The sequence below is a fragment of the Salvelinus alpinus genome, chromosome 6, assembly GCF_045679555.1.
Source record: "Salvelinus alpinus chromosome 6, SLU_Salpinus.1, whole genome shotgun sequence".
Taxonomy (NCBI): domain Eukaryota; kingdom Metazoa; phylum Chordata; class Actinopteri; order Salmoniformes; family Salmonidae; genus Salvelinus; species Salvelinus alpinus.
Window position 1 is genome coordinate 9,082,920 of NC_092091.1, and position 27,758 is coordinate 9,110,677.

General features: G+C 43.3%; 1 protein-coding gene across 1 annotated transcript; it reads right to left on the reverse strand.

The window, feature by feature from the left end:
* Positions 1–203: 203 nt before the first annotated feature.
* On the reverse strand, positions 204–27,627 carry LOC139578083 (DNA-binding protein RFX7-like). The gene is made up of 11 exons (XM_071405268.1): positions 27,152–27,627; positions 24,523–24,556; positions 20,773–20,858; positions 19,088–19,123; positions 18,778–18,900; positions 15,773–15,974; positions 14,949–15,159; positions 14,381–14,685; positions 12,088–12,269; positions 10,347–11,835; positions 204–8,622 (listed from the first exon to the last, which is right to left on the reverse strand). The coding sequence occupies exons 1-11, from the start codon at positions 27,286–27,288 to the stop codon at positions 6,298–6,300; spliced, it is 5,130 nt and encodes a 1,709-aa protein (XP_071261369.1). The 5' UTR covers positions 27,289–27,627; the 3' UTR covers positions 204–6,297.
* Positions 27,628–27,758: the final 131 nt, after the last annotated feature.

Sequence of the window (27,758 nt, forward strand, 5' to 3'; positions counted from 1 at the left end):
CAAGGCTTTGTAGTTGTGCCAGTTTCTGGTCATCATCAAAGGGGACACAGAGGACATGCTCAGTATGCTTTCATCAATAGTGTTGTCTCTGTAGGACAGTCTTTCAATCAGTATTATATGTTTGTGTTTGAAATAGAATACTGTGGATCTGTGTACATCAACTTTACCATTTCAAAAGGAAGCAAACATGATAAAGATCAAGATTCTTTAAAAAAAAGTTTATTGGCTTTTAAAACCACTTTAAAAATCTCACCAGTGAGTACTTTCCATTGAAAAAAAAGAAACATGAATGTTTTATTTTGCCATATTAACAAGCTACTGTACATATGACACAGTACACCAGACAACAACAGAGGGAGGGAGCTTCTTCTACTGGTAGGAATGAACAGGATAGTCAAACTGAGTTGGTACTGGCTCAGGGTCAGTCAGAACTAACAACGTACAGAGTCACTGCTTGATGGAACCATAGAATCATTAGTACTCATTCTAATTCTATAGTTGGAACTCCTGTACATCTAAAGATGGAGGAGAATTTTCCTTCATTCAAAGATTGAATTCAAATATCAGTGCCTTATAGTAGTAATGCCAAAAATCTAGATTTTTTTTTAAACAACGTATTTCTTTACAAATGCTACATTTAAAAAAAAGTATGTAAAAATAAAAACATATGTCAATCATTAACGAAACATAGCTCCATACACACAGAACAATATTAACTTATATTAAGTAAACAGCCCACAATGTAAAATAATGTAACTTACTGTAATTAAGTTAACTACAGTAACACTACCGGTCAGGTACACAGAACCCGCACAACCCACTGTAATTAAGTTAACTACAGTAGCACTGCCAGTCAGGTACTACAGTAGCATTGCCAGTCAGGTACACAGAGCCAGCCCTTACCACAGCAGACAGTGGTTACCTTAATAAGTATGCGTCCGAAAAGGCACCCTATTCCCTATATAGTGCACTACTACAGTTCTGACCAGGTAAAAAGTAGTGCACTATATAGGGAATAGGGTGCCATATTGGAGGCACCTAACAATACAAAGTAGTAGGAAAGAAATCATGAACACATGCACGCCTACGTATTAAAGTCATTTTTTAACATAATGAAACAGGTAGGTTTTTAAACGTTTTTTCTTTAAATCATTTTAAACATTTTATTTTTCCTTAACGCTTAGATTATATTCTCGTGGATGAGAATGAGTAAATCTCACTGAGATCATTATTAATGCACATTTTTTTGCTACATGACAATTATAGTAGTCATTTTCTACATGACAATTCTTTTTCGATCATAAAAAATATTTTTTTGTTGTTGTGTTTTTTGTTGTTGTTGCGGGCCTTCATTTCGTCATTCCCTCGTGACATTTGTCCATTATAAGGTTTGTGACAAAGCCATGTTTCATATCATACAAATTTAGTGCAATAAAAAGTGAACCTACAAAGTTTGTTTGTTGAAAACATGAACACAATGTCTATAGAATCGATGATGTTACAGAAATGTATGCAACCAGCTAATATATATATCATATAACTCTTGATTTTTTTTCTTTTTCTTATCAATAAACCATGCTATTGTTCTCGCTCAGAGCACATCAGAGACCTATTATTATTATTATTATTATAACAATTACCTTTAAAAGGAAAGTCTAAACACATCAGCAAACCAGAGACCAAACAGACAGCATTACTTTTACAAATACATCGAGGAGCCAGAAATGCAACATACACAACACACACAAGTCTCTATTATCTTGACTAATATACATTTAGCTTTTTTTCTTCTCCTTTAATGGCACATAGACTTTACTTAGCTAGAATGATGGCCATAATATAGTAGTCTTTTTTTCTTTCTTGATACATTACATTTCTATGTATCCTATCCTATTTACAAATTAATGGAGCTTTAATTTTGACTATGACTTTTACCACAATAACAATAGCCAAAATTCAAGCAAATCATCCTATTATAATCACATAGCTGGCTGGCTAGCAGTGATGGTTTCAACAACATGCTGTCTGGCCCAGTGTTGCCTAAGCAACAACAAGGACCTCTACCATTTCATATACATTTACATACTGTCTGGCCCAGTGTTTCCTTAGCAACAACAAGCACCTCCACCATTTCATATACGTTTACATGCTGTCTGGCCCAGTGTTGCCTAAGCAACAACAAGGACCTCCACCATTTCATATACGTTTACATGCTGTCTGGCCCAGTGTTTCCTTAGCAACAACAAGGACCTCCACCATTTCATATACGTTTACATGCTGTCTGGCCCAGTGTTTCCTTAGCAACAACAAGGACCTCCACCATTTCATATACGTTTACATGCTGTCTGGCCCAGTGTTTCCTTAGCAACATGCTGTACATGGATTTTCGATGCTTCTCCTCTTTTCTTTTCTCCCCCCCAAAATGAAACAAAACTTCGTACAATTATACAGTGTGTTCCAAATGGCACCCTAAAATGGCACCCTATTCTCTAAATAGTGCACTACTTTAGACCAAGGTCCTATGTGTCCTGGTCAAAATCAAGTGCACTATATAGAGTGCCATTAAGGACGTACACCAAGTTATATCTGTTTCTTTTCACTGATAACATAAGTCTCTAGGAGTGCATGGATGATTACAAATCCCATGTATAACAACCTCCTACGATATTACAACTTCTAACGTAAAATTAGGTTATTTTTAAACAACTGCTGTTCTTTGGTATGGAAATAAGGCTGGATCTCCGGGAAAGACAATCACGATTCGTTTTGTATCTAGATCTTAAGTTGACATCATCAAACTCCAGAAACCAAATCTATGCAACTATCTTCGCAGCCTGTTACCTTCAATGACATATTTAGCCATCGCCATACCATTTATATAACTATGTGTCCCAAATGGCACCCTATTCCCTATGTAGTGCACTACTTTAGACCATGGCCCATAGCCAAATGGCACCCTATTCCCTATGTAGTGCACTACTTTTGGACCAGGGCCCTGATCAAAAGTAGTGCACTATAAAGGGAATACGGTGCTATTTGGGACGTGGCCAATATTTTTCAAGCCTGTGAGAAACACACCATGGCCACTAAAACGTGTGTCTGCCTGTTCCGACATTATTCTCCATCTACAACTGATACTAAGTAAGGGCACACTCAGTGTGGTTTGTTTTATACAGTATGGATGCATTAAGTGACCCTGCAAATAAAAAAGGAACCATAAGAAATAGTATTGAAAACATTATCAGAGTTTAAACAGCTGCCTTGATATGAATGGTGAAGCTCTGGATGGTTCTAGATCTAGAATCTGTTTGGTTCTAGAATCGCTTCTAGAATGTGCAGATTCTATGTACTACTATACTATTATATACAGTCTGTCTGTAAAGATGGTGTAAGGCCTTGGACTTTGGAAATAAGGCAGCCAAGTTTGTTGTTGCTTCCCTTCCTAGGAGTGACATATTTTTTCTTCCCCAGATAGACTACCAGCACTAGCAAATCATCTAATCTTCCTCCCATTTCCACATATTGAACGGTACAAGTAGCATAGGCTTTGAGATTTAAGATTTCACTGTGGGATAACGCTGTTCAGATATGAACCAGTACAATTGATTTGGTATAATGATAATGTATGATGAAGATAATGTCTTGAATTCAGCACCTGGTAGCTCCCAGATGGTCGCTACCCATTTAGTATTTGGATATGGCAGGCAATGTAATGCGCATGTCATTAAGTTGCCTACTAAGTCCAATATTGTATTTTTCGGTTTGGATTCACTTTTGAAACGCACTCTTCTAAAAAAGGATAACAACATCCTACAGAAAACATTTTTTGGTGAAGTTCATTTTTGATTGTGTGTTTGTGTGATTATGTGTGATAAGTGTGATTGTGTGTGTGTCAGAGTGTATTAGGTGATGTATTAGGTGATTTCAGAACATATTGCATTGTTGAATGAGTAGACAATAAAATGTAAGATATGGTTTAACTTTGTGGTATTCATCATACCTTGAGAAATGTATCCCTTTCAACAAGTCTGCCACTGAAATGCCTACGCGGGCCCTGGCCAAAAGGCAGGCCCTGGCCAAAAGTAGTGTACTATGTAGGGAATAAGCTATCATTTTCAGATGCAGCCCATTGTCTCACGGAATGCTTTAAAATACCTTCTAATACTTGAAATGCACTCATTTTTGATTTCATTGGAAGGTGAAATTAAGCGGTACTGTGATTCCGGTAACAACAAAAACAGTGCTGCTATAGAGAGGTTAGGCTAACAGTGGGAGAGGTTAGGCTAACAGTGGGAGAGGTTAGGCTAACAGTGCTATAAAGCAACGTATCAGTTGGATTGGTTAGGCTGGCACTTTTCACTGGACAAATGGCCAAGAGTCCAGAAGTTTTTTCCCCAACAAACAGTAATAAAAAACAGATATACAGAGCATTCGGAAAGTATTCAGATCCCTTGACCTTTTCCACATTACATTACAGCCTTACTCTAAAATGGATTCAATAAAAAAATGTCCTCATCAATCTACACACAATACCTCATAATGACATCACAATACCTCATACTGACATCACAATACCTCATAATGACAAAGCAGAAACAGGTCGTTGTTTTTTGTGTGCAAATTTATAAAATAAATAAAACAGCAATACCTTATTTACATAAGTATTTAAGACCCTTTGCTATGAGACTCAAAATTTAGTTCAGGTGCATCCTGTTTCCATTGATCATCCTTGAGATGTTTCTACAACTTGATTGGAGTCCACCTGTGGTAAATTCAATTGATTGGACATGATTTGGAAAGGCACACACCTCTCTATATAAGGTCCCACAGTTCACAGTGCGTGTCAGAGCAAAAACCAAGCCATTAGGTATAAAGAATTGTCCGTAGAGCTCCGATACAGGATTGTGTCGAGGCACAGGATCTGGGGAAGCGTACCAAAACATTTCTGCGCATCGAAGGTCCCCAAGAACACAGTGGCCTCCCATCATTCTTAAATGGAAGAAGTTTGGAACCACCAATACTCTTTCTAGAGCTGGCCACCTGGCCAAACTGAGAAATTGGGGGAGAAGGGCCTTGGTCAGGGAGGTGACCAAGAACCTGATGGTCACTCCGACAGAGCTCCAGAGTTTCTCTGTGGAGATGGGAGAACCTTCCAGAAGGACAACCTTCTCTGCAGCACTCCACCAATCAGGCCTTTATGGTACTGTAGAGTGGCCAGACGGAAGCCACTCCTCAGTAAAAGGCAAATAACAGCCCGCTTGGAGTTTGCCAAAAGGCACCTAAAGGACGCAGACCATGAAAAATAAGATTCTATGGTCTGATGAAACCAAGATTGAACTCTTTGGCCTGAATGCCAAGCGTCACGTCTGGAGGAAACCTGGCACCATCTCTGTGGTGAAGCATGAAGCATGGTGCTGGCAGCATCATGCTGTGGGACGTATTTCAGCGGCAGGGACTGGGAGACTAGTCAGGGTTGAGGGAAAGATGAACAGAGCAAAGTACAGAGAGATCCTTGATGAAAACCTGCTCCAGAGCGATCAGGACCTCAGACTGGGGCGAAGGTCCACCTTCCTATAGGACAACAACCCAAAGCACACAGCCAAGACAACGCAGGAGTAGCTTCGGGACAAGTCTGTGAATGTCCTTGAGTGGCCCAGCCAGAGCTTGGAATTAAACTCGAGAGAACATCTCTGGAGAGACCTGAAAATAGCTGTGCAGCAACACTCCCCATCCAGCCTGACAGAGCTTGAGAGGATCTGCTGAGAAGAATGGGAGAAACTCCCCAAATACAGGTGTGCCAAACTTGTAGTGTCATAACCAAGAAGACTTGAGGCTGTAATCGCTGCCAAAGGTGCTTCAACAAAGTACTGAGTAAAGAGTCTGAATACTTATGTAAATGTAATATTTCGGTATTTAAAAAATAATAATTTTGCAAACATTTCTAAAAACCTGTTTTTTCTTTGTCATTATGGGGTATTGTGTGTAAATTGATGAGGGAAAAAAACGATTTAATCCATTTTAGAATAAGAATGTAACGTAACAAAATGTGTAAAAAGTGAAGGGGTCTGAATATTATCCCAAATGCACTGTATACAAATTACTCACAGTTCAAAACAAAAGACAACAAAACAAAAACAGAAACCATAAATACTTATTTAAAAATACCGGTTCGCATTTGAATTGGCATCCTATTCCCTATATAGTGCACTTCGTTTGACCAGGCCCTATGGACCCTGATGAAAAGTAGTGCACTATGTAGGGAATAAGCATCCATTTGGGATGCAGTCAATAACAACATTAGCCCAACATCTCTACGGTAGTAGGCTGGTCTTTGCTCTCTAGCCAGTCGAACGAGGAGTTCACAGTATCACTACATATCTGCTGAAACAGAGGATCGTTCTTCAGCTCTTCCAGTGTGGCGTCTTCGTACTGTTCTTGCTGCTGATTGGACGGATTGAACAGGAGGTTGGCGTCCAGTGTGTTCAGGTCAGTGATGCTGTTGGAGAGGTCGGAGGTCAACCTGATGTCATTGGTGAAGTCGGACACCACGGCGGCGTTAAGCTCTGACGCCACCTGACCGACCAGTTGAGAGCTGGGGTTGAGGCCTTCAGCGTCAACGTTGAGGCCGTCATCACCTAACAGGTCTTTAACAGTGTTGTTGAAGTCTAGCTGTTGCTGGGCGTCGTCCTCCTGCTGCTGCTGGGTGGGGGTGGGCTGGAGGAGTACCTGGGACTGGGGCTGGAGAAGCTGGAGCCCGCCCTGGAGCTGGGGATGGGGACTCTGGAGCAGTCTAGCCTGGGATTGGAGCTGGGTCTGGAGTTGTCCAGAGTCTCCCTGAAGCTCTTGGAGGCCCTGGATCTGCTGGAGCTCCAGGTCCACGTTCTCACCAGGACCTGATTGTGCTTGGTTGTCTCCAGAGGAGAAGCTCATCCCCTCCCCGCCTCCTCCAGCGCTGGTGAGGTAGCCCCCATGCTGCTGGAGGTCGAAGGAGGCAGGGCTGGAGCTGACGGTCTGCAGCTGAAGGTGGGATTGGTGGGTGTTACCTCCTCCCCTTCCGGTTGTGAAGCTCCCATTGGTGGCCTGGCTCTGAGACTGGGTCTCCAGCATCTGGGTGAGGTTCATGCGGGCAGTGTAGTTGGAGGGGAAGTTGTTGATGCCCAGGCCCCTGACTGTGTCGTCCACGTCAGAGTCCATCTTACTCAGGAGGACGTTGGTGATCTTAGTGGCATTACTCTGGATGGCCTGCATCTCTACAGGAAGTAGCTCCATCTCCACAACGCTCTGCATCATGATGTTTAAGGGCACCGATTGGCTGCGCTGGGCCATGCTGTGGAGGTTACTGCCCACCGATTGGCTGTTGGACAGGAAGCTGAGTATCTCGGAGGAGGTCATGGGGGAGCTGAAAGGGGAGACTACCAATTGAGTGGTTGTGCCAGTGCCGGGGGTTGTGCCGGTACCGCTGAAGGTCCTCTGGCGCACGGCGGGGCTGACGCTACGGCAACGGAACGTTCCGCCGCCTGACGACGAGGCTCCGCCCTTGTTGTCTAAAGGGGCGGGCACAGCAAAGCTCTCATCCTGTTTGGTTGGAGTGTTGGTGGGCGTGGTCGACACGCTGGTCATCTGCTGTTGCACCGGGGAGATGGGAGAGAAGTGTTCGCCATCCTGCAGTCTGGACTGAGACTGGAAAGACTGGCCACTGTGGCCCGGAACAGCGAAGGCGTGTGGCTTACGGAAATGGTCATCCACTAGATCCTGGTAACTAGGCAGGAGTCCACCAAGGCTGTGGTTAGAGATGGATAACCCAGACCCTGGCCCTGCTCCGACTCCTCCAGTAGCTTCAGTACCACTACTGTTGTAGCGGTTGTTGATCCACTCCAGTTTAGCCTTATCTGGGTGCGTGGCCATGGGTCTCTGCATGGGCTTGATGGGACTGGAGGAGACAGACACCACGGAGGCATCGTGGTAACCCCCTGCCATGCTGGAGTTGATAGGCGTGAAGGCAAACGGGTTCCTGCACTCCACAGGGCTGGGCGGGATGCCGCTAGAACAGTTAGACAGAGCGCTTATAGGGGTGTGTCGGCCTCCTAGAGGGACCTCCACGGGCGTGATAGGGGCCATGCTGTGATGGCAACAGGGGCTCTCTCTGGTCAGCCCGTGCCCACCGAGAGTCATCTCGGTGGGGGTCGGGGTTGGAGTCGGTGTGGGAGTCGGGGTGGGAGTCTGGATGGGGGTTGTGCTGCTATGGGCAGACTGGTAGAAAGAGGAGCTACCCCCCTGGTGGTGGGTGTTGAGGATGGACCCCTGGGGGCCCCCAGGCTGGCCCTGGAGAGAGATATTATCCACACAGCTACTGAACAGCGGCTGCAGGCCCTTCAGCTTCATCTGTTCTTCCATCTGAACCAATTCCTCTACTATGCTGTCCTGGGTCATATCATCATCGTTAAATGAGAAGTAGTCCATGGTGGAGCCGTGCTGGGAGGCTGAGGAGGCAAAGTCCACCATCTCCTGGTGAAGGCCAGATAACTGATCAGAGGAGTCTGAGGTCTGGGACATGATGTTTGGGAGTTGGTGTTGGTTCATGGTGGAGCCCAGGGCCTGCTGCTTGGTGTGGTCTGCTGGTATCTAGAATTGAAAATAGCAGAATAGAACTTTATTGACCATCAGAGGAGGGACAATGTTTCATTGACATTACCCTACAAGGATTTTTTTATTTCACCTTTATTTAACCAGGTAGGCTAGTTATTTCACCTTTATTTAACCAGGTAGACTAGTTATTTCACCTTTATTTAACCAGGTAGGCTAGTTGAGAACAAGTTCTCATTTACAACTGCGAACTGGCCAAGATAAAGCAAAAGCAGTGCGATCACAAACAACAACACAGAGTTACACATGGAATAAACAAACATACAGTCAATAACGCAATAGAAAAAAAGTATATATACAGTGTGTGTTCAAATGAGGTAGGCAAGAGGATGATTAAAAAGGGTACATTACATTTTAATCAGTAAGGTGTCCTCTGTTAAAATATTGTGGAATGACATAACTTTTCTAAACTCTTATCTATTTAAAACAGTTAGCACTATACATAGACATAGAGGGACACACATATAAACTGTGTTGGAATACTCATACTAACCGCAATAACCGTACTATTTGTGACATACATTAGAGTATGTAGTATGCTTATTGGTCAAAGTATGGATAGAGATAGAGTTAGTATGCCAAAAGTCCCCGGATGTCTTACTACATTCACCAAAATACGAAGTATACAAGCAGTGGACAGTATTTCCGTGCTTTTAGGGCCCATAATGCAATTCTTCATAAAATGGGCGTGGCTTCAAAATGTTTTCAAATTTGAAGAAAATGGCGGAAAATATGCAGACTGACGAGAGCGGATACAAATTCATTGCTTTAAATATTTATGACAAATGTTAAGAAAATGTTGAGCAATGTAATAAAGTAACGACTTTTCAAATAAGTTATGTTGGCTGACAATTTGTTAGCTATGCTAGTCTTACGAATCGCATATCATTACAGTAGTATGTACCGGTATGTTAACTAGCTACCTAACGTTAGTTGGCTACTAAGGGTCTAAGGGTGTGTTCGTAAATTCAGGGTGCGTTAGTAAAATCAAAGCTTTGTCAGATTGTCCGTTCGTAAATTCAAAGCGTTTCGCTCAAGGAGTGCTCACGCTGGACGCTCTGGCCGAGGAGTAGGGTTGATCCGAGCGTTCTGACCTCACAACGGCAGTCAAGCACCCAAGCTAACTGTACAACGTTGGCTAGCATGCTAGCTTCTTCCAGACACAAATGAGAGAACACTTCTCTCTGACCATTTAACTCACCCTAGCAGAGCTGGTTAGGCTGTTTTCATGTTATCCAGAGCGTTGGTGACTGTAACTGTGCTGCTGGAAACAATTTAATTATGCTTTTTTGCAAACGTTTACTGACACCAGCCATATTCAACGGGTGTTGAGTGTTTGTAAATTTGTTTGTAAAGTTATTCTGCACTTTGGCACACTCGGACGAGAGTGCGCTGAAATCGGAGTAGATAGCCAGAGTTAATTTACAAACGCAACCTATTGACTTGATTGTTCAAGTCATTCTTAGCTTTGCGGTAGCTTAGTGTTATAGTCATTGTGCGTTCTTAATGGACATCTTTAATGAAGTCGTAAAATATCTAGCTAATAATTTGTTATGCTAGCAAGAAGTTGCATAGCAACAGCATTAACTTCCGGTAGACAGGCGAAGCGCTAGAATGCTCAACTGAAAGGATACCGTTGGTTTACAGTATACTAATAGTATGTAGTACACAGTATGGGTATTCGAACACAACTTTAGACTCACATTCTGACTGAAGGTCTGTTTCTGCAGCTCTTCCGCATTCCCCGCAGCTGACTCCTCCCACATTGTGCTCTTTATGTCCCCCATCACAGAGACAGAGGCCTCAGATTGACGCTGTGCTCCTACCGCCATCACAGAGACAGAGGCCTCAGAGTGTTGCTGTGCTCCTACCGCCATCGCAGAGACAGAGGCCTCAGAGTGTTGCTGTGCTCCTTCCGCCATCGCAGAGACAGAGGCCTCAGATTGATGCTGTGCTCCTACTGCCATCACAGAGACAGAAGCCTCAGAGTGTTGCTGCTGCTCAGACACTGTGGTGGTGGTGCTATCAGGGGCTGCAGTGCTGCTGGTGTGACTGCTGACAGTGCTTAGTGTTAGTCCTCGAGAGGACGGGTCTTCGCGTTTCACTACCAGCAACGAGGAGACCTGGGGCTTCACACTGACAACAGCCTGAGAGGAAGAGAGGGAGAGGGAGGAGATCTCTGCGTTCGTGACAGGCGAGTCGGACAGCGCCAGGATCTTCGTGGGCACTAGGTGTTGTTTCACCGTCACTCGACAGGGGGCGCTCTCAGGTCTGGCAGGAGTGCCAGGTCTAGCTGGGACCCATGGTTTGGGGTCAAAGGTCACACTCAAAGGCTGCTGGGAGATGAAGACGCGCTTCACAGGAATGACGTGGGAGGAATCCAGCCCGGGGCCGGCCCGCTTCCTGGGGTTCTTGGCCCCGTACGAGGAGTCTTTAGGGGACAATAAGGTAACAGCCGACGAGCCATTGGACGAGGAGGATATTCCGCTGACGCTAGGAGCATTTTGATTGGCCGAGGGAGCAACGGTCAGATACAAAGGACTTTCTTGGTGACAGGTGGTGGCGATGATGCTCTTATTGCTGTCCTGCTGAGGCCCCGCCCACTTGATCGCTGCATTGGTGGCAGCAGCTGGAGGAGAGGTGGAGGAGAATGAGACGCTTTTGGTCCTGTCGGTCACTCTGTCAGGTCCTGGTGAGCATTTGACCATAAGCGAGGGTTCGCTGGCCGCCCGGTACTTGGTGGCTCTCTCTGGACCCTTGGCCCCACAGGGGGACTGCTTTATGGTGCTCCGTTTATCAGAGTTACAGCCCGGGTTATTATCAGTGATGATGGCCTCAGGGGCCACTGTGGGAATAGGGGTGGAGGGTGGGGCGCCAGGCCATGCTGCAGGGGACTGGGGGGTGGCTGGGGCTGGGGGGCCTCCCTGGCTCTGTCCATGTTGCTGGACCTCCTCTAGGGCGGCGATGGTGGTAAAGGTGGTGGTGGTGGTGGTGGTTCCCACCCCGGCCGAAGCTGGCCTGAGGACCATACTGTTACTGCTGGTACTGAGAGTGTTGCTAGGGGCCAGAGAGATGGCGGTCATCTTGACAACGTGGTGGGTCTTGATGGGGCTGTTGGTGATGAGCAGGGTGGGAGGCGAACGCAGGGTGATGGCCCCTGTGGCTGAGGGCTTGGGGAGGATCTGGGGGTACCTGTGGTTCCAGGAGATGGAAATAGATTAACACAAACTACAGATTTCGTGTTAATTAATGTCTATTAGACAGTGTCAATTTAACCAGCAGAACAATAACGCATTACCCTAAACCTTACCTTAACCCCGCTGAAACTACACCCAACGTAACCCTTGTTCCTGAACCTTAACCTCACTTAATTTGACCTCTATGCCTAACCTTAGGTTTTTGGTTCTGACGGTGGAGTTTATACTTCCTTATTGTGGTTGTTACCTGTGCCTGGCCAGGCGGTCGCCAACGGGGCTGGCTGAGATGTTTTGGGGCGTCTTCGGGGACTGCCTGTGGGTCAGAGACTGGGTGTGGGTGACCACCTGGAAGTTGACCGTTGGCAGGACCTTCCCCTCGGCGGATCCCACCGGGCTAGGGGAAGTCATCAGCTGCCTGCTCCTCTGGACCTGCAGGGGGGGGGACAACGGACACGGTGGAACATGTCCGATTAGGAATTATGACTATTAGCATTAAACGCGAAAAACACTTATCTGGTTTATTTCTGTGGAATTTTTTGACTATGTAGTGTATTTAACCTTTATTTAACGAGGCAAGTCAGTTAAGAACACATTCTTATTTACAATGACGGCCTACACTGGCCAAATCTGGACGAACCATTATCAATCTTGTCTGATCTGTGTGCGTACATTACATTTACATTTAAGTCATTTAGCAGACGCTCTTATCCAGAGCGACTTACAAATTGGTGAATTCACCTTATGATATCCAGTGGAACAACCACTTTACAATAGTGCATCTAACTCTTTTAAGGGGGAGGGGGGGGTTAGGAGGATTACTTTATCCTATCCTAGGTATTCCTTAAAGAGGTGGGGTTTCAGGTGTCTCCGGAAGGTGGTGATTGACTCCGCTGACCTGGCGTCGTGAGGAAGTTTGTTCCACCATTGGGGTGCCAGAGCAGCGAACAGTTTTGACTGGGCTGAGCGGGAACTGTACTTCCTCAGAGGTAGGGAGGCGAGCAGGCCAGGTACAGTTGAAGTCGGAAGTTTACATACACTCAGTTGACTGTGCCTTTAAACAGCTTGAAAAAATTCCAAATGATGTCATGGCTTTAGAAGCTTCTGATAGGGTAATTGACATCATTTGAGTCAATTGGAGGTGTACCTGTGGATGTATTTCAAGGCCTACCTTCAAACTCAGTGCCTCTTTGCTTGACATCATGGGAAAATCTAAAGAAATCAGCCAAGACCTCAGAAAAAAAAGTATAGACCTCCACAAGTCTGGTTCATCCTTGGGAGCAATTTCCAAACGCCTGAAGGTACCACTTTCATCTGTACAAACAATAGTATGCAAGTATAAACACCATGGGACCACGCAGCCGTCATACCGCTCAGGAAGGAGACGCGTTCTGTCTCCTAGAGATTATCTTACTTTGGTGCAAAAAGTGCAAATCAATCCCAGAACAACAGCAAAGGACCTTGTGAAGATGCTGGAGGAAACAGGCACAAAAGTATCTATATCCACAGTAAAACGAGCCCTATATCGACATAACCTGAAAGGCCACTCAGCAAGGAAGAAGCCACTGCTCCAAAACCGCCATAAAAAAGCCAGACTACGGTTTGCAACTGCACATGGGGACAAAGATCATACTTTTTGGAGAAATGTCCTCTGGTCTGATGAAATAAAAATTGAACTGTTTGGCCATAATTACCATCTTTATGTTTGGAGGAGAAAGGGGGATGCTTGCAAGGCGAAGAACACCATCCCAACCGTAAAGCACGGGGGTGGCAGCATCATGTTGTGGAGGTGCTTTGCTGCAGGAGGGACTGGTGCACTTCACAAAATAGATGGCATCATGAGAAAGGAAAATCATGTGGCTATATTGAAGCAACATCTCAAGACATCAGTCAGGAAGTTAAAAGCTTGGTTTGCAAATTAGTCTTCCAAATGGACAATGACCCCAAGCATACTTCCAAAGTTGTGGCAAAATTGCTTAAGGACAATAAAGTCAAGGTATTGGAGTGGCCATCACAAACCCCTGACCTCAAACCTATAAAAAATGTGTGGGCAGAACTGAAAAAGCGTGTGCGAGCAAGGATGCCTACAAACCTGACTTACACCAGCTCTGTCAGGGGGAATGGGCCAAAATGCACCCCTTATGTGGGAAGCTTGTGGAAGGCTACCCGAAACATTTGACCCAAGTTAAACAATTTAAAGGCAATGCTACCAAATACTAATTGAGTGTATGTAAACTTCTGACCCACTGAGAATGTGATAAAAGAAATTAACGCTGAAATAAATAATTCTCTACTATCATTTCACATTCTTTAAAATAAAGTGGTGATTCTAACTGACTTAAGACAGGGCATTTTTACTAGGATTAAATGTCAGGAATTGTGAAAAACTGAGTTTAAATGTATTTGGCTAAGGTGTATGTAAACTTCCGACTTCAACTGTGTGTGTGTGTGTGTGTGTGTGTGTGTGTGTGTGTGTGTGTGTGTGTGTGTGTGTGTGTGTGTGTGTGTGTGTGTGTGTGTGTGTGTTAATAACCCCTTCTTACCGTGATGGGACTGGAGACAGCTGCCACCACTATGCCAATGGTAGGTTGTGGTGAGAGGAGAGCAGGACTTCCACAGGGGATAGCTGGCCCTGGGGTGCTGGCCTCGGCCCTCCTGGCCTGGTTCTGTCCCTGGGCCTCTCCAGGCAGGGGGGACTGGAGCTTCTGCTCCTGCTGTTTCTTCTGGATCTTCCTCTGGAGCTGTTGCTTGGCGTCCACCGAGGGAGAGGCCAGCGTCTTCACCGGCTGGAAGGACGAGGCCTCGGACGTGGGCACGAACGCAGAGGTTGGCGTGGGCGTCTTCAGACCTGATGAGACATACAGATGAGAAGTAACCAATACTTTTCAGAGTCAACACACCTGAGAGTTTAAAACGTTTTTTGAATCTTCAGAACTAGCGTCTTCAACTAGAGCTTGATACATGAGCAAGACAGTTGAGCCCTCTTTGTTGACAGTTGAGCCCCCTGTCAACAGACAGCTGAGCCCCCTGTTGACAGGTGACAACCCCGTTGACAGTTGAGCCCCATTGACTGAGGTCATCCTTACCACCATCCCCATTAGCCATGCCTACCTGTGGGAGTCCCAGTCATGACGGTGAGGGCAGCCATGGACTTGGTTCCTATGTAGTGACTGTTGAGCAGGAAGCGGGCCAGGTCCTCCACGGCATCAAACTGTCTGCTGAGGACCTTCTGAGCCCACTCACACACCAGGCCACAGGCCGCTGAGCGCATCTCATCCTCTGCACTGGGAGACTGGCCAGACGACGGCTCCATTAACTCACACTGGGGGTAGATGAGGGAAGAGGGTTAGTAGGGAAGAGGTCCTTCAGATCTGATATCCTGTCTGGAGTTAGGGTGGATCTACTTGTGTCAATTCCATTTAAATTCAGATCTAAACTGAAATTCCAACTCCAATTTTCATAAACTTGTTTATCAATTAGATTTGGAATTGTAATATCGGTTTACTTCCTGAATTGACTGAATTGAAATGGAACTGACCCCAACCCTGATGAAATGGAACTGACCCCAACCCTGATGAAATGGAAATGACCCCAACCATGATGAAATGGAACTGACCCCAACCCTGATGAAATGGAACTGACCCCAACCCTGATGAAATGGAAATGACCCCAACCCTGATGAAATGGAACTGACCCCAACCCTGATGAAATGGAACTGACCCCAACCCTGATGAAATGGAACTGACCCCAACCCTGATGAAATGGAACTGACCCCAACCCTGATGAAATGGAACTGACCCCAACCCTGATGAAATGGAAATGACCCCAACCCTGATGAAATGGAACTGACCCCAACCCTGAAATCTACATGTACTTACTCTGAAATGATTATGGCCACTTCCTGGCTAAAAGAAAAAGACATCATGTAAACTTACCCCGTCGTCTGATTTTTGTAAGTCCAAGTTGGGCAGAGAAGGCATGTGAACAAAAGCTTTCTTCCTCAGTCCACTATAACAGTATTTAGATTTGCCTCTCATGCCCAGGCGGCGAGCCTTCATGTTGGGAAAGACATTCTTCATGATCTTTCCAAAGTCTGCAGCGCTCAGTGGGTGGTAGGCAAGACTGTCACAGTAGCTCCTGAAACACATTCACAACATGATAAACATGCATTATGACAATACAATCTGTAGTACAGGAGGCTGACGGCACCTTAATTAGGGAGGACGGGCTCGTGGTAATGGCTGGAGTGGAGTCAGTGGAATGGTATCAAACACATGGTTTCCAGGTGTTTGATGCCATTCCATTGGCTCCGTTCCAGACATTATTATGAGCCGTCCTCCACTAATAGGTGTCATTCCTAGCCACTGTATTTCTGCCTCTGCACTGCTGATGTGAAAAGGGCTTTATAAAATACATTTGATTGATCTGAACACTTAACAGAAAGAAACACACTAAAGTTTGATGATTCTTTAGTGAATAATATGTAAACAAATCCCCCTTTCCCTTAACAGTAGTTAACTGCTACTACGAACAACTACTACTAACTACAGCTGCTACCTCTAACTACTACTACTACTGCTACTAATACTACTGCTACTACTAACATTACCTACTATTAACTACTACTACTACAAACATTACCTACTACTAACTACTACTGCTGCCACAAGTGCTGCTACCGCTACTACTACTGCTGCTGCTACTACTACTAACATTACCTACTACTAAGTACTACTGCTGCTACAACTGCTAATACCGCTACTACTACTGCTGCTACTAATACTGCTACTACTACTAACATTACCTACTACTAACTACTACTGCTGCTACAACTGCTAATACCGCTACTAATACTACTGCTACTAATACTACTACTGCTGTTCCCGCTACTACTACTGCTGCTACTAATACTACCACTGCTGCTACCGCTACTACTACTGCTGCTACTAATACTGCTACTACTACTACTATTACCACTACTACTACTGCTACTACTAATGCTACTGTTACTAATACTACTGCTACTACTACTACTGCTGCTAATGCTTCTAATGCTACTACTACTACTGTTACTAATGCTAATGCTACTAATACTACTGCTACTACTAATGCTACTGCTATTACTACTACTAGTACTAATGCTACTGCTACTAATACTACTGCTACTAATGCTACTGCTACTAATACTAATACTGCTACTACTGCTGCTAATGCTTCTAATGCTACTACTACTATGGTTACTACTGCTAATGCTACTACTACTAATGTGACTGCTACTAATACTACTGCTACTGCTACTACCGCTACTACTACTGCTGCTACTACTGCTACTGCTACTGCTACTAATACTACTACTAATACTACTACTGCTGCTAATGCTACTACTACTACTGTTACTACTGCTACTACTACTAATGCTACTACTACTACTACTGCTTCTACTACTACCGCTGCTACTAATACTACCACTGCTGCTACCGCTACGACTACTACTAATACTACTACTGCTACTAATACAACTACTGCTGCTACCGTTACTACTACTGCTACTACTAATGCTACTGCTACTAATACTACTACTGCTGCTAATGCTACTACTACTATGGTTACTACTGCTAATGCTACTGCTACTAATACCACTGCTACTAATACTACTGCTACTAATACTACTAATGCTACTACTACTATTAGTACTGCTACTACTAGTACTAATGCGAATGCTACTACTTCTACTACTACTGCTGCTACTAATACTACCACTGCTGCTACTACTGCTTCTACTAATACTACTACTGCCGCTACCGCTACTACTTCTACTACTACTACTACAGCTACTACTACAGCTACTACTACTACTACTACTGCTACTACTACTGCTGCTACTACTACTCCAACTAATACTACTACTGCTGCTAATGCTACTACTGCTGCTAATGCTACTAATGCTACTACTACTGCTGCTGCTACTACTGCTGCTAATGCTACTTATACTACTACTGCTACTAATGCTACTGCTACTACTACTGCTGCTACTAATACTGCTGCTACTACTTCTACTAATGCTACTGCTACCACTGCTACTAATACTACTGCTACTAATACTACTACTGCTACTACTAATACTAGTACTGCTTCTACTAATACTACTACTACTTCTACTCATGCTACTGCTACCACTGCTACTAATACTACTACCACTGCTACTAATACTACTACTGCTGCTGCTACTACTGCTACTAATGCTACTGCTACTAATACTACTACTGCTGCTACTGCTACTATTAATAATACGACTGCTGCTGTTACTAATGCTACTAATACTACTGTTGCTGCTAATGCTGCTGCTGCTACTACTAATACCACAACCACTACTACTAAAAGTACTACTACTACTACTACTACATTTTTACATGTTTTTTTTTTTTTAAAACACATTCACAACATGATAAACATGCATTATGACAATACAATCTGTAGTACAGGAGGCTGACGGCACCTTAATTAGGGAGGACGGGCTCGTGGTAATGGCTGGAGTGGAGTCAGTGGAATGGTATCAAACACATGGTTTCCAGGTGTTTGATGCCATTCCATTGGCTCCGTTCCAGACATTATTATGAGCCGTCCTCCACTAATAGGTGTCATTCCTAGCCACTGTATTTCTGCTACTACTACTAATGCTGCTGCTACTACTACTACCGCTACTACTACCACTACTAATACTCCACTCAAGGGCTGCTTTCCCAGACACAGTTTAAACCTAGTCTAGAAAGCACTTTAATGGAAATTCTGTACTGAGAACACAAGTAGGGTTGCAAAATTCCCGTAAATTTCCCCAAATTCCCAGGTTTTCCAGAAATCCTAGTTGGAGGATTCAGGATGACCTGCTTATTGTCTTTTGACTCGAGGAATCTTTTCAACCCTATGTACAGGTCATACTCACTTGTATTCGTCGTACACCTCTTGCTTTGGCAGTGATGTCTCAGGGTGCTCCTCTAGGTGATTCCGGATCCAGTTGAAAGCGTACATCTGCTGTGTTCGGCTGGACGACATGCCACTCTGGTCACTGAAACGGTTAAATTTACAACAACACAAACAGGTTAGTGGCAAAACAATATTCAAACTGATACTTTTTCTTGTGATGTGTTTGACCAGACAAGGCAGTGTGTAAAAAAAAAAAAAAAAAAACAGTCTCCGATTTTATATATCGATTTCTTGCAATAAATAGTGTGTGTGTGTAATGTAGTAAGTACCATAGTCCAGGAGTGGAGGCTCTCTGAATCTCAGTCCTAGTGATGTTGCAGTGTTGGAGGGTTGAGGTGACGGGTAGATAGACAAGAGATTTAAAAAATAATAATAATAATAATAATTAAGGACACAGAAAACTGGGTATAATAGCAAATCAATCATTATACTAGTATCGCTTCATTAATGATACAAATAAACAATTATGTCAACGGACATTAGCATAAGATCACAAGACCGAGACCGAAGTGGTGAATTTTGATGCAAAAGGAATTGGAGACAGTTTCTTTTCAAATGCACCGAAATATGAATACAGCTTGTGATCAAAAAACAGCTGAGGTAAAATTATATTATCAGGCCACCGAAAAAGATGTAATCCAAGACAAATTGAAAGCCGTCGCGAGCACCACAATCAGCACAGCAATAATAATAATAAACGACAATGAGATACAGAATACTTAGAAAGTATTCACACCCCTTGACTTTTTCCACATTTTGTTGTGTTACAGCCTGAATTTAAAATGGATTACATTTAGATTTTGTGTCATTGGCCTACACTCAATACCCCATAATGTGAAAGTGGAATTATCTTTTTAGACATTTTTACAAATTAATTAAAAATGAAAAGCTGAAATATCTTGAGTCAACATGTATTCAATCCCTTTATTATGCCAAGCTCAGGAGTAAAAATTTGCTGAACAAGTCACAAAAGTTGCATGGACTCATGATTTTTGAATGACTACCTCATCTTTGTACCCCACACATACAATTATCTGAAAGGTCCTTCAGTCGAGCAGTGAAAACACAGATTCAACGACAAAGACTATGGAGGTTATCCAATGCCTCGCAAAGAAGGGCATCTATTGGTAGATGGATAAAAATGTAAAAAGCAGACATTGAATATCCCTTTGAGGATGGTGAAGGTACTAATTACACTTTGGATGGTGTATCAATACACCCAATCACTACAAAGATACAGGCATCCTTCCTAACTCAGTTGCCAGAGAGGAAGGAAACCGCTCAGGGATTTCACCATGAGGCCAATGGTGATTTTAAAACAGTTAAGAGTTTAATGGCTGTGATAGGAGAAAACTGAGGATGGATCAACAACATTGTAGTTACTCCACAATACTAACCTAAATGACAGAGTGAAAATAAGGAAGCCTGTACAGAATACAAATATTCCAACACATGCATCCTGTTTGCAATAAGGCACTGAAGGAAAAACTGCAAAAAATGTGGCAAAGAAATTAACTTTATGTCCTGAATACAAAGCGTTATGTTTGAGGCAAATCCAACACAACACATCACTGAGTACCACTCTTCATATTTTCAAGCACGGTGGTGGCTGCATCATGTTATGGGTATGCTTTTCATCGGCAAGGACTAGGAAGGTTTTTGCTTCTACAAAGAATTCACTCAGGGGTGTGAATTTAGATATTTCTGTATTTCATTTTCAAAAATTGTGTTTTCACTGTCATTATGAGGTATTGTGCTGTAGGTGGGTGAGAGAGGGGGGGAAAAAATCATCAATTTTGAATTCAAGCTGTAACACAACAAAATGTGGAATAAGTGAAAGGGTTATGAATACTTTCTGAAGGCCACTGTATATCTGTCGCTTGGTGTAATATTTTATGTATTTTAAATTATCAAATCAAATACAACTAAATGAGAGAAAAGGGGAAGACGTTACCTTTTATCAATGCCATTGTTGGGACCAGAAGGCAACTTAAGGTAGAGGTAGAGTTTCTCGATGTCTGTAAACTTCTCAACATCTTGCTGTAAAATGTAAAGAGCGAGGTATAAGATAGAGAGGGGGAAACAAAACATGTTTTGATGGACAGACATAGTATATCTCTGTGACCATGGGAACCAATCTGCTTCTCTGTCATTACCACAGTTAGTTACAGTGAGGGAAAAAAGTATTTGATCCCCTGCTGATTTTGTACGTTTGCCCACTGACAAAGAAATGATCAGTCTATAATTTTAATGGTAGGTTTATTTGAACAGTGAGAGACAGAATATCAACAAAAAAATCCAGAAAAACGCATGTCAAAAATGTTATGAATTGATTTGCATTTTAATGAGGGAAATAAGTATTTGACCCCTCTGCAAAACATGACTTAGTACTTGGTGGCAAAACCCTTGTTGGCAATCACAGAGGTCAGACGTTTCTTGTAGTTGGCCACCAGGTTTGCACACATCTCAGGAGGGATTTTGTCCCACTCCTCTTTGCAGATCTTCTTCAAGTCATTAAGATTTCGAGGCTGACGTTTGGCAACTCGAACCTTCAGCTCCCTACACAGATTTTCTATGGGATTAAGGTCTGGAGACTGGCTAGGTCACTCCAGGACCTTAATGTGCTTCTTCTTGAGCCACTCCTTTGTTGCCTTGGCCGTGTGTTTTGGGTCATTGTCATGCTGGAATACCCATCCACGACCCATTTTCAATACCCTGGCTGAGGGAAGGAGGTTTTCACCCAAGATTTGACGGTACATGGCCCCGTCCATCGTCCCTTTGATGCGGTGAAGTTGTCCTGTCCCTTTAGCAGAAAAACACCCCCAAAGCATAATGTTTCCACCTCCATGTTTGACGGTGGGGATGGTTTCTTGGGGTCATAGGCAGCATTCCTCCTCCTCCAAACACGGCAAGTTGGGTTGATGCCAAAGAACTCCATTTTGGTCTCATCTGACCACAACACGTTCACCCAGTTGTCCTCTGAATCATTCAGATGTTCATTGGCAAACTTCAGACGGGCATGTATATGTGCTTTCTTGAGCAGGGGGACCTTGCGGGCGCTGCAGGATTTCAGTCCTTCACGGCATAGTGTGTTACCAATTGTTTTCTTGATGACTATGGTCCCAGCTGCCTTGAGATCATTGACAAGATCCTCCTGTGTAGTTCTGGGCTGATTCCTCACCGTTCTCATGATCATTGCAACTCCACGAGGTGAGATCTTGCATGGAGCCCTAGGCCAAGGGAGTTTGACAGTTGTTTTGTGTTTCTTCCATTTGCGAATAATCGCACCAACTGTTGTCACCTTCTCACCAAGCTGCTTGGCAATGGTCTTGTAGCCCATTCCAGCCTTGTGTAGGTCTACAATCTTGTCCCTGACATCCTTGGAGAGCTCTTTGGTCTTGGCCATGGTGGAGAGTTTGGAATCTGATTGATTGATTGCTTCTGTGGACAGGTATCTTTTATACAGGTAAGAAACTGAGATTAGGAGCACTCCCTTTAAGAGTGTGCTCCTAATCTCCGTTCGTTACCTGTATGAAAGACACCTGGGAGCCAGAAATCTTTCTGATTGAGAGGGGGTCAAATACTTATTTCCCTCATTAAAATGCAAATCAATTTATAACATTTTTGACATGCATTTTTCTGGATATTTTTGTTGGTATTCTGTCTCTCACTGTTCAAATAAACCTACCATTAAAATTATAGACTGATAATTTTTTTGTCAGTGGGCAAACGTACAAAATCAGCAGGGGATCAAATACTTTTTTCCCTCACTGTACCTACCTTAGTTGAATGTACCTGATTGTAGCCAAGTTGCTCTGGATAAGAGTGCTTCCTAATGACTCAAATGTAATGTAAATGTAGCCTAGATATTATGATAATCAACAAAAAAAACACTATGCATGTTGTATATAGAGGTGTTGTCAGTGTGCACACAGACAGCATGTCTTTGATTTCCACATCACAACAGACTCCACCCCAGCTCCTTTTCAATAGGCTTCTGAGAATGGAATTCATCTCACCTCTTCCTTTTCTATTCGCCTCTTTGTTGTTAGGGGAACGCATACTTATGAACGAGGTGAGAGTTGTCAGCCAATCAGCGGAGAATATATATATATTTTTTTTTACTGGACTCCACCACTACCAGCATGCCGTGTGCTTGTTAGCTACCGCCTGGCACTGTCTTTTCTAACGATATAGGCTAGCTATAGTCTGCTTTCATTCTGTTATGATTGACACAAGTAGGTCTAAGCTTACATATTAATTGGGTCCTCCTTATATGAGTTAGGTTTATTACCAGGGTCGTGTTCGTTATATAAGGCAAAAAAAGAAGAAAACGGACTGAAACAGGGAGGAACTGGACATAAAGTCAAATTACCCATAATACCTAGCGGTCAAACAAAGAAATGGTTCCAATAGTTTTTCCCATAGAGAATTTTAGAAACACTTAAAATAAGGGCTATGTTTCATGTAGGCTTACTCTTGCGTGACGTTTTGATAACGTGTAAATGTCTCTAGGAAAAGGTGACTTTTATCAATATATTTTCCTGTATTTACCCCCCCAAAAATGCTAATTAGCTGATAATGTGGCAATGACTAAAGAACTACAAATGCCATGATCTGGACGAGACAGCTGAATCGAGGCAAAGGGAAGAACCTCTGGATGAACTATTTTAGCTAAATTTAGTAATTAATAAATTGGCAAAACTCCTTTACACGGATAATTCTGCGAACTGTCTTGTGCAAGTTTTAAATTGACACAACACCTGTTAGCAAAGATGTCAGCTAGAGATGACGTGCAGGAGCTTGCAGGGATTTGTAGTCTTGCATGATGTCTACCTTGATGCTAATTTGCATTTTCGAATCTGTGAGTAAATAGAGCCGAATATATTGATAAAAGTTACCTTGTCCTAGATAGATTTAGATGTTTATCAAAACGCCCTGCCAGGATTAGCCTACACGAACACGGCCCTTATTTTAAGTGTTTCTAAAATCCGCTACGGGAAAAATGAACGATTGGAACCATTTCCCTGTTTGACCGCTAGGTATTATGGGTATTATGACACACTTCCACTGTGGGGCTCTATAAGGTCCAATAAGAACAGATTGTTTTTAAATTCCGTTTTTTTTTCTTTCGCTACAGTGTGCCATAATGAACACAACCCAGGTTTAGACTGCATGACGACATCAGTCCAGCGCTAGAACAGACAGACAGACAGACACTCTGTCATGCTCTCAATGTTGACAGACAAGGTAGCTACATTGTAATAAAGCCAGTGATCCCTTCAGGGTTGGGGTCAATTCCATTTCAATTCCAGTGAATCCAGAAAGTAAACAAAATTCCAATACAAAATTGTCCTTATTGAAAAGCATTGAAGAGAATTGGAATTTCAGTGTACTTTCTGAATTGGAATTTAAATGGAATTGACCCCAACCCTGGATAGCTTATAAGGCTTATGAAGCCTTATGACACTATGAAGGTTCATACATGCTTATACCCAGTTATAAAGCAGCTTTTAAATAAAGTGTTACTGAAAGACAGTCGTTGCCCTAGTCATATCTGAGCCATATTCTTCACAAACTCACGAGGAAGTCAAAGCGATTGCTAAATTGGTGCACACCGGCACATGAGCACCTTTAACTAAAAGCTAAACTGTTGTTTTTCACGCTGCATCAAAGCCGATATATTAATAACAACTCTACTCACCAATATGTTGTCCACTTTTGATTGTACAGATTTGCTACAATGAGAGAGAGAAAGCGAGAAAGAAAGGGAGATATTGACAGGGGAACAAGACAGCAGCATAACATGTTCTCAAAAGCCTTCAATCTCACAGAAAACATTTGTGTATGCATCTCAAATTGATCTCTTTCCCCCATGGCCTACCTACAACCTATGCACCCGTGTTGAACTGATAGGTGCTAGGGCTGGGCGGTATACCATATGTTACAATATACCGGTATTGATGCACGGACCGGTTTGGGTTTTTACTTTACCTTCTATAACTGTATTTGAATGTTTTGGTTTGTTAAATGTCATATGCCATGTGTAACATATATATATTTTTGTTTACACCGTTACTTGAGTCATCCCTCTCCGTTCTCTCTCTCTATCCATGCCGCTTTCCACACAGACCTAGCCCCGTCCCCCGCCACTCAAGCAGCGCATTTGTTGTTGCTTGACCACGAGACACTTGCGTTCAGTCTGCATGGGCAATGCAGCACATGCAACGATGTTGATGGCAACGATGCTGCTTCCACTTTACTTCTTAATATAAATCCACAAGCGTTCTATAATTACACTATTAGTTTGTGTTTCTTACATCTGCAAACAGCTAGCTTGTCTTTTCTTAGCAAGTTTTAGCTAAATCGTGTTAGCCGCTAATCGTTAGTTAGCTGGCTAGCTAGCTAATAAAATATACTGAGTCAGGGCAAACGTAGCTAGCTAATACAGCCTGATACCAGTGATGTTGTAGGCCTAAATCAGAATGTTGTTTGTGCAACAGTATCTTCTAAATCAAAGAGTTATAGGCAAAGCATGAATATGTTGGCTACATGATGAAACATTTAATGTAGCCAAAGATTATAAGGTCCCCTAGGGAACACTGACCAACACTTTGATTCCTGCCCTGTAAAATGGCATTTTCATTCGTTGTCATGTCAAATGCTGTATTCAAAGTGCCCACTATAATTTATATCTATATTTTACCCCCTTTTTCTCTGCAATTTCGTGATATTTAATTGGTAGTTAGTCTTGTCCCATCGATGCAACTCCCATTCGGACTTGGGAGAGGCAAAGGTCGAGAGCCATGCGTCGTCCGAAATGCGACCCTGCCAAGCCGCACTGCTTCTTGACACACTGCCCCCTTAACCCGGAAGCCAGCCGCACCAATGTGTCAGAGTAAACACCGTACAGCTGGTGACTGATGTCAGCGTGTATGTGCCCGGCCCACCACAAGGAGTCACTAGAGCACGATGGGACAAGGACATCCCGGCCGGCCAAACCATCCCCTAACCCGGACGACGCTGGGCCAGTTGCCTCATGGGTCTCCCGGTAGCGTCACAACCTGGGATCGAACACGGGTCTGTAGTGACTCCTCAAACACTGCGATGCAGTGCCTTAGACCGCTGCGCCACTCGGGAGACCCTTATTATTTATATTCTAACTATAAAATTAGAATAAACATTATATTTCTAACTGTTCACCCAAATGTTCAGATCCAAATCGCAATTGCAACATTTTGTTAAAAATAAGGCCTTGATTTTTTATGCCCATATCGTGCAGCCCTACGTGGCAGTGTGGAAATGATCCCAAAATGAGTGCAGCAACGCAAAAAAATTATGGAAATGCGGGAAATTATTTTAGGTTGAAGTCGAATTGAACAGTATAAACCAATCAGAATGGAGAAAGACCCATTGAAATCACTTATAATGTATGTGATGTCACACTAGGATCACTCACTACTCATAAAGCATATTTAGAACTTTTTATTTTTCAAAAAAGCATCATACCGTCAAAAATGTTAAACATACCTTGATATGATATTTTCGGCATATCACCCAGCCCTAACAGGTGCAATGTGGTGAATATTCCACCTTGCCATGGTAGATTTAAATCATATAAAATTATTTCAGATCTCTACAATGCAGTGCATTTGGGTCTAGGAATTATATTTTTTGACAGGTCTCATCACCAATAATATGGAACAGTACATGTTATACACAAACACTGTATTTAATGACATTATGGATAATTTGTGTCAGGGACCTACCTAGCTATAGCTGACTAATCATACTTGCAAATGTATGACTATTGTTGATAATAGACGAGTGTCAGTGCATAGGACTCAGGTGTCATTGGGCCTCCTTTGGCTATGCATACATAATTATAACTATGTAGCTATCTGATGATGTAGCTAGCAGGCTACAGAGCTTGTGTAGAGACAGTTAAGAGCAATAGCTTTTTCAATATGTCTGGTAAATTGTCTAGCAAGCTTGGCTAATTAGCTAGCAGCAATTATTTCACAGCCAGCCCCAGCAACAAGGACAGAAAACCAATATTAGCTAGCTAGCGAACCTAAACTCAATTAATATTCTACTACTAGCTAACGTTAGCTACTTAAATACACACCAATGTAGTTAGCTATTAGCTAGCTACATATTGATTAGCTAACGAATCGAAGACCTAAACGAGAAGGCGTGAGTTAAGGTAGAAGACAGGCGAGACCCCGAGCTGTCATCATTTTGTAGCTGTGCAGCACCGTAGCTAATTTATAAACTAGCCAAGTGGAGTGTGTGTGTGTATTGACCATTGAATGCATAAATATATATCTTACCAAATTGAATTCTTTATTTTGTACTGCAACGCATTGGCCTCGGGGCCCTGTAGTCCTGGTACTAACGTTGGAAGAGAGCCCAATCCCGAGTTGGGCTTCAGCTGACCAGGTTGTTGTTGTTCATCATCATCGGCCATCACGATGATATTCTCGTTGAGCGGAGATGGGTTGGTCGGGGTCTAACAAATAGGCCTCATCCTGTTTATACCTTGATATAGCGTTGGTTCCCCGGCTGTGGCAGTGCATGCATGACGCCAGAGCGGAGTACCCACCGTTTGATGATGAGGATCGTATGAGCTAGGTCAACCTACTGTATCGACGATAGACCATGACGGTTAAGACTATGACTTGCCTGCACTTGACATTTTATTAAAGAAAACAAACGGCATGCGGGAATACAAAAAGCATTATTTCGCAGAGAGAGGCTGGGCACTGCTGCAAACGGCGAGCACGCCTGCTGCAGGCTACGGAAGGCAATGCTGCTTGCAGGCTGTAGATGCGCACGCGCAATCACATTGATGGAATGTAAATTAAGCTTAGATACAGTATTAATGTTTCCATGTCAAAATGATGATAATAATAACAACAATAGTGTAATAAGAGTGTA